General features: G+C 43.2%; 1 protein-coding gene across 7 annotated transcripts in view; it reads right to left on the reverse strand.

Moving 5' to 3' along the window:
- Positions 1-723: 723 nt before the first annotated feature.
- Positions 724-18030, reverse strand: part of ADK (adenosine kinase) — a 291201-nt gene continuing 273894 nt past the window's right edge. For all 7 annotated transcript variants that reach the window (XM_040606787.1, XM_040606784.1, XM_040606786.1 and 4 more), the window contains one exon: positions 724-1887. In XM_040606787.1, the coding sequence (XP_040462721.1) occupies positions 1763-1887 (125 nt within the window). In that variant the 3' untranslated portion in view covers positions 724-1762. The remainder of the gene's footprint in view (positions 1888-18030) is intronic.

Below are 18030 nucleotides of genomic sequence, written 5' to 3' on the forward strand. Positions count from 1 at the left end.
TCTTTGCAAAGCACAAACTGCAATAACAACATTCAGTCTCTGTGCATCCCTTGTTCCACGCTACGCAGTAAAGTGCACCGACTTAACATCCTCTGATGAACCCTAGCCATTAATTTTTCATCTCTCCTGTGGTACACACCCCAAGCTGATGTTCCTTCCCATCCTTACAGCTGAGATCACTTGAATGTTGCAGAATGGCTGTGTGATCACAGCCATGACTCCCTTAAAGATCTTTGTGAAACAAAGTTAGCGTAAGTTAGCTGAAGCAGGCCTCGCAGCTGTGCTGAGGCATGCTGATAAGGAAGCTGAGAAAAACACTGACCTTGTGCCTAATGTTGTAAATAACTTTGAGGAATTCGCGTAGACAAGAGAGAAAAAAATATATGTAGCTAGCTATCTGCAGAAACCGCAAGTAGGAGGACGTATGAACATGTAACCCTTTAGAGCTTAGCCAATCAGCAGATGACTTGTAGGCATAATTAACTGGAACTGTATATAAGACATAATCGCGCCGTAATAAATCGAAGCTTGCTTTATCACTCACACTGAGTCGGCCGCTTGCTTCCCCTCGCTCGTCGCACTTGAACACCTCCCCATACACTGAAAGCCACGTATAAAATGTTGAGATCTAGCACGTACTGTGGGTTACGCACCCGCTTCCCGCTCCCATTTCAATATGGTACACAGAGGAAAGCCGGACACACACCAATACAAAACCAGGGGTTACTGTATCACAATTTTTTATTTATCAGTATCAAATTACATAGCAAAGTAATGAATGCAGTGTCAGATCACCTCTTTGAATACTGTAAATACAAACAAAATCCACCATACTGCTCAATTATCCAAAGTAAATTAAAAGTTTAAAAATGTGCGTTTCAGAGATTCTGTTTGGCATATCCTGTCAATATAGCCTGCATAAATATTTCTGTACCTCATTTTCACTATATGTACCTTAACTAAACACAGCCTCTAGAAAGCTCACGTGGAGGAGAGAGGATCTGTCCCTGTGGTTATGTCCATCATCAGCTTGTGCATCTGTCCCGAAATCACTGGCTCACCTGATGGATGGCGGTGGCTGTACCTGGGGTGGCCAGACTCTGCTCTCACACGGTGCCAGACCCAAAGCTACTGGTGTCAGTGCGAGATGACTGAATGCACGACAGCAGCTGTGGGTCACATCCCTCAATTACTGACAAAACAACTGCTGGCTTTCATGGAAGCTGGGCTGGATCTGATGGCCAGATCTTGTACGCTCAAATACGTAAGGAAACTCTGGGGACATTTACGCTGCTCTTTACACTAGTGTGACTCCGCTACGTAGAAAGAACAATTCCTGGTTTCTAACGTTACGTGACAAATGAAGTCAGGTCTGTTGATCTCAGGTTAAGTTGAGTAGGGTTTGGCCACAGCTGGATACAAACTAGATAACTCAACAGAAGTATTTTAAAGGTGTTAATCAGCAGTGTCATTTACGTGGGGCTTCCTTATAAACTGTGTAAATAGAACAATTTTTCCTGATGGATGAGACAATAAGCTTCAAATTAGCACTGTTTCCAAAAGTTAAGACTACTGAGACATTGTAGTGGTATGAAAAGGAAAACACCATAGAAATATATATTTTGTTTAGAATACAATGAACAGAAGTACAGAAGCGTTGATGCAGGTAATAGGAAAGGTGAGGAAAGGGAAGGAGGAAAAATTTAGGCAGCAATCCCACGGCAACATGGGAGTTACTCTTGATCCCTCTGAATCACCACTATCAGTGGAAGTCAGGCTTCTCTGGGAAGGTGCAACCTGAACGCTTGATAATTACGCTGGCTGCGTAATGTCCAGCCCGGATGCACTCGGTCACCGGCCGGTCATAGACAAGCTGTGAGAGAAAGCCTATGGAACAAAGCGAGAGAGAAAGAGAAGAAAATGGTTAGATTAGTTTTTTTGAAAGTACCGGTTTGTCACAAGGCAAAGCACTGACACACTGGCCCAGCTGTACGTACACAAGTAGCCCGGCTAGTTGAAATTCAGCATGGCGCTCCAGTGACCTGCTGAGTTGGAGTGCTGCTGCTGCTATTTCTACCTGAAGTCTCCATTTGGCAGCTTCAGGTAAATTAAAGACTATTGAGACTGATCTATATTAGTGCCCTCAACATGACTTCACCAGAGTTCTTGCTCTCCTCTTTTCCAGAGCGACCCCCTCATTCCTCAAATACCATTCTGAAAACAAATAAGCGGTTTTCCCTGCCGAAGGGAGCTCCTTCTGTTCCTGCCAGCTACAGCGACAGCCCCACGCTGCTGTCACTCCGCAAGCTTGTCTCAAAAAACGAGAAAGGCACATAACACAAACCGTTTTCTATATCCACAGTTACAGGTGTTCATAAGGAAAAGGTGAGAAATTTTTACCTGTTGAGGAAAGGTAGGTGACATCTGTTCCCCTTGATTATGTGACATTTAACCCAAGTTCAGAAACAAACGGGCACATCTTAGCACGGTCAGGCACCCACGGAAACAGCAAACTGGACGGAGAACCAAGCGGGGCTCAGAATCGGGGCACCCTGTTCACTGCCTCGGCTAGCACAGCCGCGGAGCATGGCTTTGAGAAGCAGCAGCCCCTGGGAGCCGAGTGTTTTGAAAACCACAGCGCCTCTTTAAATGAATATAAGCAGAGAGTCCTAAGAAGGTACTTGAAAAAGTACAAGTGGCAGCAGAAATGTTACGGATTGAGTCCCTCACTTCGGAAATATTTTGTCTTGGCTGAAACTATTGTGATTGAAAGAATGACAGAAGTTATGGTAGAAGTGAAAAACGTATTTTAAACTTAGAAAAATTTTTCAGGATGTGAAAAGTAAACTTAGTATCTTATAATTTAAAACTCCACTCTGTCCTTCTAGGGGTAATATTTTATGCACTTTTATCCTGTTTTTAATATGTTGCAGATGTGTCTCTCTTCCTCATCCAATCACAGAAGGCAAGGGAGACATGCCCAGGAAAATCGGAATTGTAGCAAGCTGAAACATGTCCCTTTCAAAGCTTTCTTCCTCCATTTCAAGGTCCTGTGTCACGCTCTGACAGGCCCTGGGCCTTGGCATGGTCTTGACACCGCGTCTTCCGTAAGTACCGTGTAGCTCGTCGGTACCAGTTCCTGACAAATTGCAAATTTTGATCTGAAGTTGACATGTTTGGCTAGCCGGCTTTCAGATACACTTTCTCTGCTCAGCTTGGTTACTACTGGAACAAAGACTTTACATTACGTTGTGGTGTGGGCACCTGGTAACGAGAGCACATTAACCTGTGCTCCTTCTCTAAATACTTCATTTGTGGCACATGAGAGGGTATTTTTAGAAGACGATAAAAATATTCTATACTATGCAATAATGTCTGCTCCTTGAAGATTAAAAAATCATGTAAAACATGAAAAATAAGGTTAGGTCAATGAAGGATAATACTGGTGAGCAAATGACCCTATTTTCATCAATTACCAAGATCTGTCTTGGCTTCTCGGTCACAACTGAGAGTGAAAAGAAGCCTCCTTGATGTATAGTTTTCTCTAAGCTGCACCGAATGGGAGAGGAGTTTGAAACTCCTAGATCTATAAAATCAAACAGTTTTCATTGGAATAGGGGGGCCACAGAAAGCAGGCATGTTAGCTGACAACTAGGAAAAAACTCATACGTTTCCGACATCGATACTTTTCCAGAGAACTATGTATTAGCTGGAATTTCACAGACACTGACTGACACTAGCTGGGAAAAAATGAGTCCTTCACCAACAGTAAGTCCACAAGCACAAGTGAAGAAGACAGGAGCTCTCAGTGTACAGAGATGAGAGTCTGCAACAGGAAGAAACTGCTGTGAGCGCTATCACTGATGGCAGTCAGGGGATGACAGACAACACAACTGCGGCAGGATGGTCCAGCTGTAATAGTTGGGTAACAGTTGAGAAATTCAAACAGCATGCCTGGCAGAAATCAGACGATTTCTGAGTAAGGAGATGAAAATGGTCTGCTCTCCATTAAATTAACATGCATTCTTAGGAGAAACTTTCTTGGATACATGGAGAATGTCAATCATTAAATTTAAGCTGCCTGGGAGGCAGCAGCTTGCCAATGTGCTTCTGGGTGGTTAAAACCTGAGAGCAAGTTGTAACCGTATGTAAAATGAGGCTGTTAAGCCAGGCCATTTCTGATTCAGTAAGTATCGGAGATGCACTGGGCAGGCCTCCAATGGCAAACACCAGGCTAGGCTTTGCGCAGAGCATGAATTCAGCGAGCGGTTTATACATGAAGGAACAACTGTCCTCTAAGTTTATGATCAAGGCATCAAACATATACAGAGATGAGAAAATCCAAGGAGCAAAGGACCATAAAACATGAATTATTTTTCAACACCAGTTAGACCAAGACTGTCACTACCCCTCAGGCTCACAGTAGTTTCGAGCTGGTATCTATTTTTTTTCTTCAGTGGAGCTACTCCTTATTTATTCTGATCTAAGTGGAAGCAGAATCAGGTGAAAAACCATCCTGTTCTAATTGGGGATAGAAATGAGAGATTTCTATGATTTCAGAGTGGTGGAGAAATGACATTAAGTACAGCTGTCATATATGAGAGATGTAGAAACTGCAGTGGGGAGTTTGCCCTCAAACCATTCTCGTCTGTTGAGTTTCTCTTAAAAGGTATGTGTTCCGTAGATGAAAGAGGAATAGCAGTATCTGACACAATATCGCATTGAGTGACAATACAAACACACACATCACAAACACGGAACTATATCACATACCGAGACGAGGCACTTGGCAAAGCGGAACCCGAGGGAACACCAGGAAGCACTGTTGTTTGAGCAGAGCAACAAAGAGCTCCATCGGGTTGGCTGCCTTAGCTGCAGAATGTTCTTTTTAGTTAACGCATAAAAAGCAGCCTGGTCAGAATATAACTCAGTTTGCCTCCTCCGATGTATAAGGTTCTGTGATGCAAACCCCATGAGTCATACTCTCAAGGCATGGATTCAGATCGTTGAGTTCCAGCTGAAGAAGTTACTGCCCCATCTGTTTTTCACCATCCTTCTTCGCTGCTTGTATAACCTGATACTCCGTCAAAACGAAGCAGATCAGTTTAAACCGTAAGCTGTGGAACAGCAGATCTCTGCTAACCCAGCCGATTTCAACTGAAGTGGGTTAGTGAGCACTCCAGCAGTTCTCCCAGCCAGCGCGGCGGTGGAGGGGAGGTGATAAGCAGTTGAAGGCTGTAAGCTCTTTAAGGTGCCATGACTGGAAATGCAAGAAGATAAGCGAACATGGCTTCAGACTCACTTCACACTCCTCCTACAATTTCACAGACAGAAAGGGCAGGATTGATCTCTGATCCTGTAGCACAGGCCTGGGATCACACAGCTGGATCATCCCAGCACATACTGAAGTAGCTCAGCAACTATTTTAACTTCTGCCACGGCCTGAGCTCGTCCCTGGCTATCACTGGAATGGAGTGCACAAAGTGGTGGCATAACCTGGCCACACAAAACAACTTCACTTTGAATATTTTACCAAAAAAACTTCAGGCAATATCGTCTACCGTCTTCTAACTGCAGCTATTCAGCACCAGCATTTTGGCACTGCTGGAGCCGCGGCCGGTGTTAGGCGTGTTGAGTAGCGCTCTCTTCGCGCCAGAACACAAAGGCAAGACCCAAACCCGAGGCTTTCCCACTTGTCTGCCTCCTGCCCTGACATCCAAAGCGTTTATCATTTCTGGGGGACGGGAAGCAGCAGTCGCCGGATGCCTGGGAGGCCACTGTCCTGTCATCGGCCATCTCGGTAAGCTCTCGGAGCAGACCGCGATGCTTTTTGTCCCTCACGGGCACAGGCAGCCAAGTAACCCCCTTGTACACAGTCACGGTAAGAACGTCTTTGGAACTGTGTCCGATTCATCCCACTTATCTTCCTAGAAAGCAAAGACAACTTTGCTTCAAAAGCTGCTTTAAACCTTAGAGTGGTACAAAACGTATTTGCATTCCCAGATGATAGAAGTGATTATAACACACCAACAGCTATTTTCGGCCCATAATTATTTCTTTTCTGCTCAGTAGAGAAAACCATCTCAGCAATCACTTTGCTCTGAAAAGTGTGCCTGAAATAATTGAGTGTTAATCTTTATTATCTCCAGCTTCCTTACTACACATGCTCAAAGACAACATCTACAATTGTTAGGTCTGCAAACAGAATGAGGGACAGAAAAGCCAAGTTGCTTTCTTCCTTTTTGTGCTCACCACGAATGAAAAGTTCTGTAAGCCAAGTGCCAGAAGTGGTGCTTGAGCCTCGAAATCCAGACCCAACCCGGGGCCCTCGCTGCAACCAGCTCGGATCTCTTTGGGGATGTCAGTCCCAGCCTGAAAAGACACGGCGAGACAGCCCACCGGCTGGCACAAAAGGTGGTGTCTTTACTTTGTTACCGCCAAGAGCTGAGTAGCACTTCAAAAATGATTAAAGGAGAACCACGCTCATATCCTTGTGGCCAGCAAAACAGACATCTCAGCAGCACTGTCACTGAAACCAGGGATTTCTTTGAAAGTTTTGTTTCCAGACTATCGGTGGCAATTGGGAACGAACGCCTAGTGCTACTGCAGTTGGATGGGAATGTGGGAGTCCGATCGCAGAGATTTTAAAACAGTTCTGGTCTGCTTCAATAATGGTTTAACAACACTTAAAAACAGCTCATATTGAAGCCAAATGTTTCATTTCAAATTGTACACTTGACAATTAATTTTAATGACTGTTAATTACTAATGCTGGCTGGAAATCCGTTTATAGCCTCCGACACCCAGCTCCCCCACTACTCGTCTTTCTGCAGTTTCTCTCATGCTTCCAACCTTTATAAAACGCCCAGGGCAAAATTAATGTATTTCTTTACATGCAAGTGAGAAAAGCAGAAAAAAAGCAATTATCAAAGGCATTAATTATAAACAGTTACAAGCCGATCCTGAGTCAGAGCCCCTCACGACCTTTCTGTGCAGGATGCTCGCAGACAATCCTCCTCTCCCAGCTGAACCCTGAAGCACCTGGTGTCACCCACTCTAGCCAGGCCACTCACCAGCAGAGTCCTCCCAGCCACAGAAAGGATCACGAACAGCTGAGCTGTCTCCTCTTTTTTGTATTTGAAGTTTCTACAGCTTCATTTGCGAACTGTCTGTTTTCCAGCAGTGTTACTCCACCATGGGGGACAGCTGCAAGCCCCTTCTCATGCTCCTGTTTGTACAGAGCATTTATCACAGTTGCTCGAGCGCTCATCTATTTTTACGTGACACCACTAGCTTTCAGGCCAGCAGTGTGGGAAGATGCTGCTTTCAAGAAACACTACGCTAGCAATTGAAAGCCTTGTTGCCGGTATGACTGAGGCTTTTTTGGATGCCGTTTAGCACCGTTGGAGCCGGTTAGTGTTGTGGTAGCACGAGTCTGGTCAGTGGTAATCAGGTGGTTTGCAGCGCTGGTGCCAAGAGCCAACCAGCCAACCTAGATTTTGTAAAAGATGTTGGCATCAGATGATTCTGCAATATAGTCACTGAACAACCGTACGTCAACGTGCCGAGGTTTCTCCTTTTTTAATTTTGTGGCAGATGGTGGATATTACAGCCAAGAACTGTGGTAAGCCAGAGGCCCTGCCCATTGCTATCAAACCAAATGCTGGCTATTCTAAATGGAAACGTTTGTGATTAAGGGTGGGATTTGGCTTCTGTTTTCATGTATTTTGGCACTGTGGTCTGACACATTAGACTTACAGTATATAAGACAAATTAAATGTAAGCGTCTTCAAATACATTACACTTCTTTCAACCTTCACACACCTTCGCGCTTTCTCTCTCAAAATACAGCATAAGAATTATTCCACGCAAGCACATGTATGTTATTAACTACAAATGTGTATGTGTACAAACAAGTGTCTGTCCCTCTCTTTTAAAATGAAATGCCTCTGTGCTTCTGTGGAACTGCCGTGCCAGGCTAATTACAAGGGAGAGAAAAAAGGTTAGCAACCCTTTCAGAAAAAGTCATTTAAGATGTATATCTAACAAGTGGCAACCTTGAAATCTCACTCTCACTGAAAAGAACATTAGAAAACCCTTCCCGACTATACCACTGGAGGAAAGTTTTAATAAAAACTAATTAAACTACAAAAATCTCAAGTGGTTAACTGATTTTAGGGGCTAAATTTCTGGCAATTCTAATTATCCTCTTGTGGTTTCACTTAGTGTTTCACAACCATGACAGATGACAATGAAAAACTGCAGTTAAATTCATCCTCCCTGACACCATGCTAAGCACTAGCTTCTCCCTCTCCAAGTAAAATCAATACCATGTTTGAGTAAACACGTTTACAGCTTTATTAGGATGTCTCGCTTGTTCTGTAACAGCTACTTGAAGCTGTGGTAACAAATCGACTCAACTCAGTTAAACCTAGAGAGCTGAGTAAGAGGCTCATCGATAAGGTTGTTATAAAAATAAACTGCAGGAGATCAGAAAGCTGGAACAAACAGCCTGGTAAATGTCAATATTTTTACTTCCAGAGAATGACAAAACCATGAGATCATGAATAAAAGGTTTTGGAAGTCTATATTTACTTTCTTTATAAAATGGTCACGTGCTATGTGCATTTCACTGTCCATGTGCAAACCTCTTACACACATTTCTTACTTTCTAATCACCAGCATGAATACTAAACGAAGTATGTTTTTCGGAAAAGCTGTTAGTATTGGTACTGCTGTCCCTGTCACTGTCCCTATCCCTATCCCTGTCCCTTTCCCTCTCCCTCTTGTTTTCTTTATATTTATGGACATATTTGGAATGCATTGAATTTCTGTAAGGATCACTCAGATGCGTGTACGTCTTCCTTAGTCTGAGGTTATACAGTCATTTATGGACACATGCAAATAACACAACGTTGCACTTACTAGGCAACTATGAATAAGTGAAAGGAGTGTTTCCACTTCAGCAGCCTTTTCCTGGGATGGAGAGGAGGTGTCCAATACACAAAGCAAAAAAGAGTTCAGACTCCAACGCTTTAAACCATGACACCTGGAAAATGTTAATGAAGGATTCCTGCAAAAATGTGACAATGAAAAAAAATGAAATAAAACTCCACTACAACCCAGTTACTCCATTAGGAATCAGTTACTCAAGGCTGAATAATTTTATGGCATTGCACAGCTGATTACCACCCCTTGGACCTACGGGGCCAGCTCCCTTCAGCTCACAGAACAAGGTGCCATCATGTTTCCCAAGGCCTGTAGAGGTGCTCGGGCCCATCAGAGACCCTCCCCAAGGAAAATCAGCAGTCTCTGTTTTTTGACGCCTTTGTGCCAGCCGGAACGGTGGCTGTACCCTGCAGCTGTTTGGTCCTGAAGGCTGTGGAGGGGACAGAGAAGCCTGAGCTCCTGCCCTGAAGCCTGCTGAGGTTGACGGGACCTTCCCCGTCACTGGCCTGTGCCCTGAGTCAGCACCATTCCCCGCCGCGCGGTGACCGCTCGAAGCCGGAGGAGACCCTGCAGGGTTTCATCCTGTGACACCCTCCACGTTACCCAGCCTCAGCGGACTCTATTGATAACCTGTTGCGTATCACCTCTGGTGACTCCTCAGCCCATCTTACTGCCTGAGCAAAGAACAATTTCAGCCTATCATACGCTCCACAGAAGATGTGGTGGAGGAAACCGATAACAAAGTTGTAACTTCTGATGGCTTGGTCCTATTTTTCATTTTTAAGCCCACGAGACGAACTTTGGGAAATTCCCTTTTGGATCAGAATCTGGTGGCTTTGGGCTTGTCTCCAACAAGCAGGATCAGGGGAAAACATTTGATTAAAGAAAAAAAATAACAAACTACCCTCCAAGCTTACAAGGAATATTCAAGGTGCTGTATATGCCAACCCAAATAAGAGTATTTTCCTTGGAAGTGGCTTCTCCAACTGTCTGAAAAGAATTCTTTCCAGGCTGATATTTCTCTTTGTTTTTCCTAAAAACATTTCCTAGAAGTGTTCTTCAAAAGCTAAAATTCTCCTTAGCCATTTTTGAGACAGCCAAATGAAATAAGCTTTCTTTTATTAGGACCTAAGGAAATTTCTGGAGCCTCAAAACAGATCTCTTGTATGACATTAGATGGCACAGATTACTACACCTACTGCTTGGGATAAGAGCAAGAGAATGTTACCAATTTAATGTAGAAATAATGAAGTTCTAAGCATGACAAAATGGAATACTATGTACTATCATCTATTCAGTTCTTAACATTTATTCAAAAAGGCAACGTGAATGTAACCTCCTAGCTGAGATTCACAGGCACGAGGACTAGGAGATGTGAAGTTGTGTTTGCACAGGAGCCACCGTCTCTCAGTAAGGTTTTATTTGCAGGTGTGTCCCCACACGATCAGGCCGGCAGTATGCAAAGGGAACCAAAAAGTGACCCCCAGCGCAGTGGGAACACAGCAGTTGGGCAGCCTACGAATTCCTTGACTTCTGTGGGCTGAAACAGCCTACCCCGGCATTATATTCATAATGCTCCTATCTTAATACAGTGGCATTTAATATCTTTTGCCTCTTTAAATATCTGTTACAGTCCTGGACTGATACTAATCATTTACCGATGATGAGTAGCACAACATCCCTTTAAGTAGAGTTGGAGATCAGCCTCAAGCCAACCTACAGGCACCGCTACCACCACTGCTTTCAGCCAGGACCATGTTTGTTCTTTCATGCCTGTTTTGTTGCATCCTTGCCATCCTCCTGCTTCCAGCAGGAGCCCATTTCAGTGGTGGGGGCAGGTGAACAAATTATGGGAGGCATCACCCTCCTATTATACGGCGGAGGCAGCTGCAGGTGTGCGAGGATCCCGCTAGCTCACACTGCAGCCCGAGCAGTACCTCCATGGCCACTGCGTCAGTCCCCACAGCACCACACCAAGTCATAGTAGATGCGACATAGACAACATATTTTGGTGTATTTTCCTATTTCACTGTGTGTTGTTGTATCTCCTGTGAATACAGCATCAGCTTAATCTGACACATCATTTCTTAGGGGACTATATCCTGCCCTGATTCCCAGGGGAATGTTCTTGATGATCCAATCTGACTAGTGCCTCTGTCTCTACTCAGAATACATTAAAATAACACAAAAATATTACCAACAGTCTGCGAGCAAGGTAATAATAACTCATTAAAGTCGTTTCTAACCTTCCACATGAACATTTTCTTTATCGTTACATGATTTTCTAACACATGACACATTAACATAAAATGAAATGTTATGAGGATAGGGATAGTAGGCATGACAAAGTATTTTAAACGGTGATGATTTGCTTTGAGGCGTTAAGTCAATTTGTAATTGTCCCATAGCTATTACAGCAAAAATTGGAACTTTATAATTGGTTTTGAAAATCTATTTTTAACACAGTAGGTTTGTTTTTTTAAAAGGTCCACAACCTATCCGACGTTTATTTCTCAGAATGCCCATCCAGAATTTATGGTGAGGTAAATTAGGCCTTTTAAAGCCCAATTTTGCAAAATATTAATCCTCTTGCTGCGTACTGAGGCTCCCTTAACACTGACGGTGTCACTGACAGGCACAGAGACACAGCAGCTAGAAGGATCAGGTCCTGCTTCAGTCTAATTAGAAACTTCTGAGGGTTTTTAATTCCATACACTGATCCTTTTAAATGGATGTCTCACTTCTATGTGCTATTTAAAACGCATGTACACTAATGTTTTGCCTTATGTGAATTCTACTGTGTATTCTTTTGGATTGCCTTTAAATCATATAGGTGAAAAAGTGGGCTACCATATTTAAGTTACTGTATTTTGATAAAAAATACCTATGTAATAAAATTAAGATGAACATTTAGAAACCAAGAGAAGGGCAGCAACTGAAACAAACCAGTTAAACCCGAATGGATCACAATTAAATTATGCTTGGACAGCACTTGCTACTAGTTTTAAGTATAATGCCAGCACAGAAATTTCCAAAGACATAATTATGGAATTATGAATGGGAATTGGTAAAAAGTGAAGCAGGGACTGAACAAGAAAACAGGAATATTCCATGTTTTTCTTGAGTGATACCTACTTTTATGTTTTTGTTTAAGTAGCTGCAATTCAAACTGTGGCAAATTTCTAAATGGTGCCAGTAGTGATGCTGAAGTTGCTAGCGACTGGCTACGCTATTGATCAGAGTAACGATGGGCCTCCAGCTGAGCCTGAGAAAAATCAGCTAGAAACACAGAACCTGGTAATTCTCTAGTTTGTAGAAGGTCAGTTACAGAGATAATGTGGCCATCTAATAGCCCAGGTTTCGACGTGATGTTTATCTGAGAGAGGTACGAATGCCACCAGAACGCAGGGGCGGTAAGTCATGACCACGCTGACAAGCCATCCCCTCGCAAGCTAAGATTGATGCCCTATCTGCCGCTCAGCTATTAGACTCATGTATGCTGTTTATAAAACAGGAGCATTAAAGATGGGCAAAACGGGCTGTCAGTCAAAATGCTGATGACATTAAGAAGGTATTTTTATTTCAAAGCTTCATATCTCATCAGCCGTGATGTCGGTAACAACAGGGCTGCTCAGAGGCAATTAGCCACCCATGTTGCGTAAATGAAGACTATGAGAGTGCTGACTCCAGCTCTAACACTTATCTTTACTTCTGAGAAAAGACAGAACAATTCAAAGTAGCATCCCCTTGTCTCTTCGCTTGGGAAGATAAATTTTGTAGCAAAAATCAGCCTTAACAAGTCACACGCACATACATATTTAATTGGTATCGCAAAAAAAAAAAAAAAAAAAAAAAAAAAAAGCTTCACGCCCAGCTGGCAAACAAAACCGCACCTCAGAGCTCCGGTGTTATCAGAAGGCAGCACTTCACAGCAGTGATACTTTACCCACTGTATTTCTCTTTATCAAATGTGATTAGAAAATGATGACAACTTCCCAAGGTATCTTAAACAAGTATAAAAAACCTTATACACATTAAAGACCACTGCAAGTGGGTTAAGTAGCTTCTGATATCACACTCCTGCTGTTCAGTAAAGAATGGTTTTGTGTTCCTTGAACTCCTATTTCAACAAATCTAGAATGTTTTAGGGGTGGTGAGTACTGGAGGGAGGGCAGCCCTTACAACAAAGGTTCATACAGAGATGAAAACACAACAAATAAGAGGAATATTTCATTTGGCTGCAATGTTTTTAGCAAAAACAGGTTCTTCCGCAATCTTAAAGAGCTCTATAAATCCATTATGGAACTTCCTTCTTAACAGAGTCACAAGCTCACTCGTAATTTAGTATTCTGACAAACCATCCAAATCACCTCTCTCTGCTGAAGGCATTATCAGATCTTTTTGGCACGTTCGGTGCTCCTGGTACAGCCATACAGCAACTAGCCCTAACAACTTCTTTTCTCACATGCACACACACCTCCATCCACATTAATTCCTTCCCATGAAGCACACACAGCACAAATTAGACAAAGCCACGAACACAGCCCATCTTTGCCCTGTACCAGATCTATTGTGAGAAGATGGTGTTCCCATTGTACAAGCTTCATTTTTTTAAATTCACTCAGCTTCTACTCTCTAGCCACCAGCATTGCCCTCTGAGGATGACTGAAGCTGGATTTTCTGAGGAGCCAGAAATGGCACCTGGGAACCTGATTCCTGAAGGATTAGACCTCACAGGACCACAGCGCAATTTAGCTTGGGAGGGACCCCTGGAGCTCCCTTGCTTCAGCCGTGGCTTACAGCAGGGCCAACTCAGATCATGTGAAATCCCACCCAGACGATTTTTTTATTTTAAAGATTCTTGGATTCCTTCCATAAACGTCAGATTCTGTAGAACAACAGCGTAAGAATTATTACACTGGATTCGATTCTGTTTCCATTTTTATCAATAGTATATACGTTGAAATCCACTGGCTTCAGTCAAGGTATTCCAAAGTTAAACCAGCGTTGGAAAACAGAAACGAGGCTTTTTTAAAAAAAAGGTTTCTGAGTCAAACTTTTAATAGCAGAGGAGTAACGCTGAGATATTATTCTCTGCACTATGGGTTCTCCGCAAACCCGTATTTATGTTTCTTGAGCTGTGTTTTTATAAACATACATCTACCGGTATGTGTAATATATTCAAAGAATGTTTCACATCAAGGGTAATATTTTAACACTGCAATAACGTTGAAGTGTATGAAGTATACCAACTACTACTAAGCTCTGAAATCAAAGCTAGATGTCACCCTATAGAAAATCATTTGCGTTTACCTCATGAAAACAGGCTAAAATTTGAACAATGTGACGACCTTCAGGCAAACTCTGAGGCGTCCAAGCTCTTTATCTAATTTGTAGAGGCGTTTAGATTAAGATGGAAAAATGATGTTTAGAATTAACCTCTACATTAAAGATGAGGGAACGGCTTTACTGAGCCAGTGTGGCAACAAAAACAGGAGGAGGGAAGTATCCGCAGTAAGCCCTGTGGTCTCTGAAGGGAAGATAAGGATGCCATGACCACAGTCACGCCAAGGACACGTATAAAGGAGGTCAACTCCTCTCTTCTGTCACTGTCCCTGCCTTCTATCGTGGTAGTCCTCTGCTAGCTGAGACAGCAGTTGGCCATCTCATAAGACTCACGCTAGGCTTCACATGAGAGGGAGAAGGGCTTATTCCCTCAGTATGTGCACTGGAACAATTCTGAACGTAGCCTTCAAACTGTAGCTAGCAGCTTTGCGAAATTCCCTGGTACATGAGAGCCGCCAGCGTCATTTTTAAACTGACAGGTGGTTTGTGCCGTTGACTTCAGCTTTGATACTGACAGAGGCAAACTGCGATCGGCTCGTATTTGGCACCAGATAATGCTTAATGAAGAGCTCCTTCTATCTCAGGATTTCTTTTCCCTGAGAACGGTATAACATCTTTATAGCATGGTGATAAGTAATAGATACTTGCCACGATCATTCTGTCACTGCTTCATCAGGCTGCTTTAAAATGATTTGTGGTTTCATTTCATACTCTAGTACTTTCATGCGGTATATGACTAAATCATAGCAGATTACTACGTCAATATACTTATATTGACAGAACCTGAAGCAGCATTGATTTTACACCTTCCCCTATTCATTCATTATGAAGTCTCTGCCCAGTTCCACAGAGTAGGCAGATTCTAGGGGAGAGATTTTGCAGGGAACAATGGCAGTAACTATCACAAAAGATGCTTATTGTTTTCATTAGTTACGGTGGCAATGACAACAGGGAGTCCGAACAGAAGGCAGAGCTACTGTGGCTAAAGAGAGCCGGACAGCATAAAGCTGAGATGGTAAAACTGTCCATATTTCCATCTACTCCTTGCCATTAAATATGCTTTGGTTACCATTATTGCAAAGGTTCAAAACTGGGGCTGACCAGTAATAAATGAATGTAATCTAACAGGTACTAGAGTTTCCCCCGAACTCTACAAACGAAGGCTACAACTCCATGAGGAGGACTCCTGTGACACAAGCCATGTCAGCAAAGCTCAAGTGATTTGTCAATGTCATCAGAACCCAGAGGTGGAATTACAACTTTAATTTACGGGTATTTCAGGGATTTCTAACCAAAAAATCTGTGTTACCCCTGAAATCCACAAGAGGTGCTGAGATGATCCAGTGTAAATTGTTACTGCTTAAACTTCTAAACAGTGGCAGTGGTGCTGGAAAGCAATAAAGGCACAACTCCGCTGGTATGGTTTAGAGAAGTGTTTTTATCATAAAGATACCTGCAGCAACCTTAAAACCCAGTTTCTCATTCACGCATTGCACCAGCCTGAGTGGCAGATGACTTGATGCCTGCAGTAAGAGGCAAGAAACCCAGAGATAGTCCTGGCGCCAACTTAATAAAAACACATTTCAGCTGAAGAATGCAGTTTATTTCTTGCTGCTCGCTGTTGGACTGAGCTAGCTCTCCTTGGAGGCCAGCAGCTTCACGCTCAGAAATGTTGAACTCATGAATCAACTCACAGAGTTACAAATGCCCAGAAACTTTGTGTCTTTAAACTTTTTCATGTCTTTTAAGGTTTCGAGACCTTCAGTAGTTAGATAGGTTCTAGAAAAAACAACCCAACAGATTTCTTATTTTCCACTTTCACATGGAGAAACACATGAGGAGTGATTTGCCAAGTTGGCATAATTGTCGAGACGGAATTTCCTTACAATCTGTGAGTTCTACCTCTGGAAGAGAGTGCTGCCGTGAAAAGACCTTTCAAAATATGATAGTGTCTCACAAACCTGAAGGAAAAATAAATCCTGCTCAACGGGGTTAGTTCTCATGATATCCCACATTCCCCCCTCAGCCAAGACATTTGCTCCAACAAAACCACTGCTCAGTCACGTTAATATACCGGTCCCAGACAAGTATGGGAACCTTTGCCATGGTAGCCTTGTTCTCTGCTGTTTGAATAAAGGCACTATGTTTCCAGGAGATTATATTATAACACTGAGTGCATTTTTTTAGTTAAGGGATGAATTTTGCAACATTTTACTATGAGGACACGAAAATCAAAACGTTACAGGTACTGTTGCCTAGGTAGTAACAACTTGATAAAAACCTCAATCAAAGAAGAAAGCTAGAAAAACACTGAAGGGAATATAACCTTCCCATTACAAAAATTCTGTCAGGAAAGTAATGCTGCGTCTGGCTCAATGCTAGAATCAACAGAAGATACACGGGTTGAGCAGCATCACCAGTGGTACGGCACAGGGCTTTCTGGTCAGGAGACAATAAAGAACTTTTCCTGTTGCAAATACGTACTTTGAAAACACATGAAAAGTGTGATATAGATAAAATACAGACATTTCCCCCAAATGAAACACAGACCAAATCAAAGCCTACCCAGTCCAGTATCCCATTTCCTACATATGGGAAGGAAAATGAAATGACTCCATGAAGAAGGAAACCACAGTATATAAGACTAGAATCAGCTGCGTATCTAGACTGTTACGACTCCCAAACCTCCCATCTGGACTAAACTCAGGAAAATCTTTCTCTGAGGAGAATAAACGACCAATTTATTATTTATGGGGTGACAGAGGAGAACGAAGATATCTCAGAAGCTAATGGAAGAGCTATGGATATTGTAAAGCTCATGTTGCTTTGAGTCACAGCAGAGAGAAATATGGTGCAAAGAGAAGCGAAGCCCCCGCGCTGACCCCAGGTAAGGGTCTAACTGCAGCGAGGCTTCAGACAGATTGGCAACTGCTGAGCCAGCTTCCATCACGGTGGGCAACACCGCGGGGGCCCTTCGCTTCCCTGGAGCGGGGGCAGATCCGCACAATGCCACGCTACCCCCGGCCACACTGCGCTGGCCGCCACTCCGAGGGCAGCTGGGGGCTCAGTGCTGTTTGGGGGAACCGAGGAAAACAACATATGTCCATACAAACAGCGATGCAGGACGTCTGCTGGGATCACCCCAAATACACTGAAGCTTGCTGCATCCCCACGTTATCTCAGCAGACTCAGAACGACAAAAGGCACTTGATCTCTTAGAAGACTTCTCTTCTTTCCTTCCTTCCCAACAGAGTTTGGCATTTTTCACATCATTTTTCCCCTCAGAGAAAGGAATCTCACAACTGATCCAAGACCAGCCTGACCTGCTCACGCTGCTGGTGGAAGGCAGAATAGTCTCTGATGTGGCTTCTATCAGCCTTTCCATTCTGGAATAATTAAGTAAATTCAACGGTTTTGCCCTTCTACAGAAAACCAGCAGCTATGGCAGCACCAGGGAAAAGGACATCATTTTAAGAGGAAGGGTTATGAGAGTCCAAGCAGTCCTTAAAGCCTGATTATTTAGTCACAATAGTCTTCCTGCAGCTAAACTAAGAAAGAATAAAAGTAGGATTACCAAAAAAAAAAAAAAAAAAAAAAAAAAGGTCCTGATTTCAAAAAGCCTAGAGTCTGAAGAACTCAGAATAAACACAACCCGAGCTGAACATGGCAAGCAGGTGAAAAGCTGCCTCCGGCTGAGGCAGGGCTTGGCTGGGGTCTACACTGCCCTCCTGGGCC

Source organism: Falco naumanni, chromosome 9 (assembly GCF_017639655.2).
Source record: "Falco naumanni isolate bFalNau1 chromosome 9, bFalNau1.pat, whole genome shotgun sequence".
Lineage (NCBI taxonomy): Eukaryota > Metazoa > Chordata > Aves > Falconiformes > Falconidae > Falco > Falco naumanni.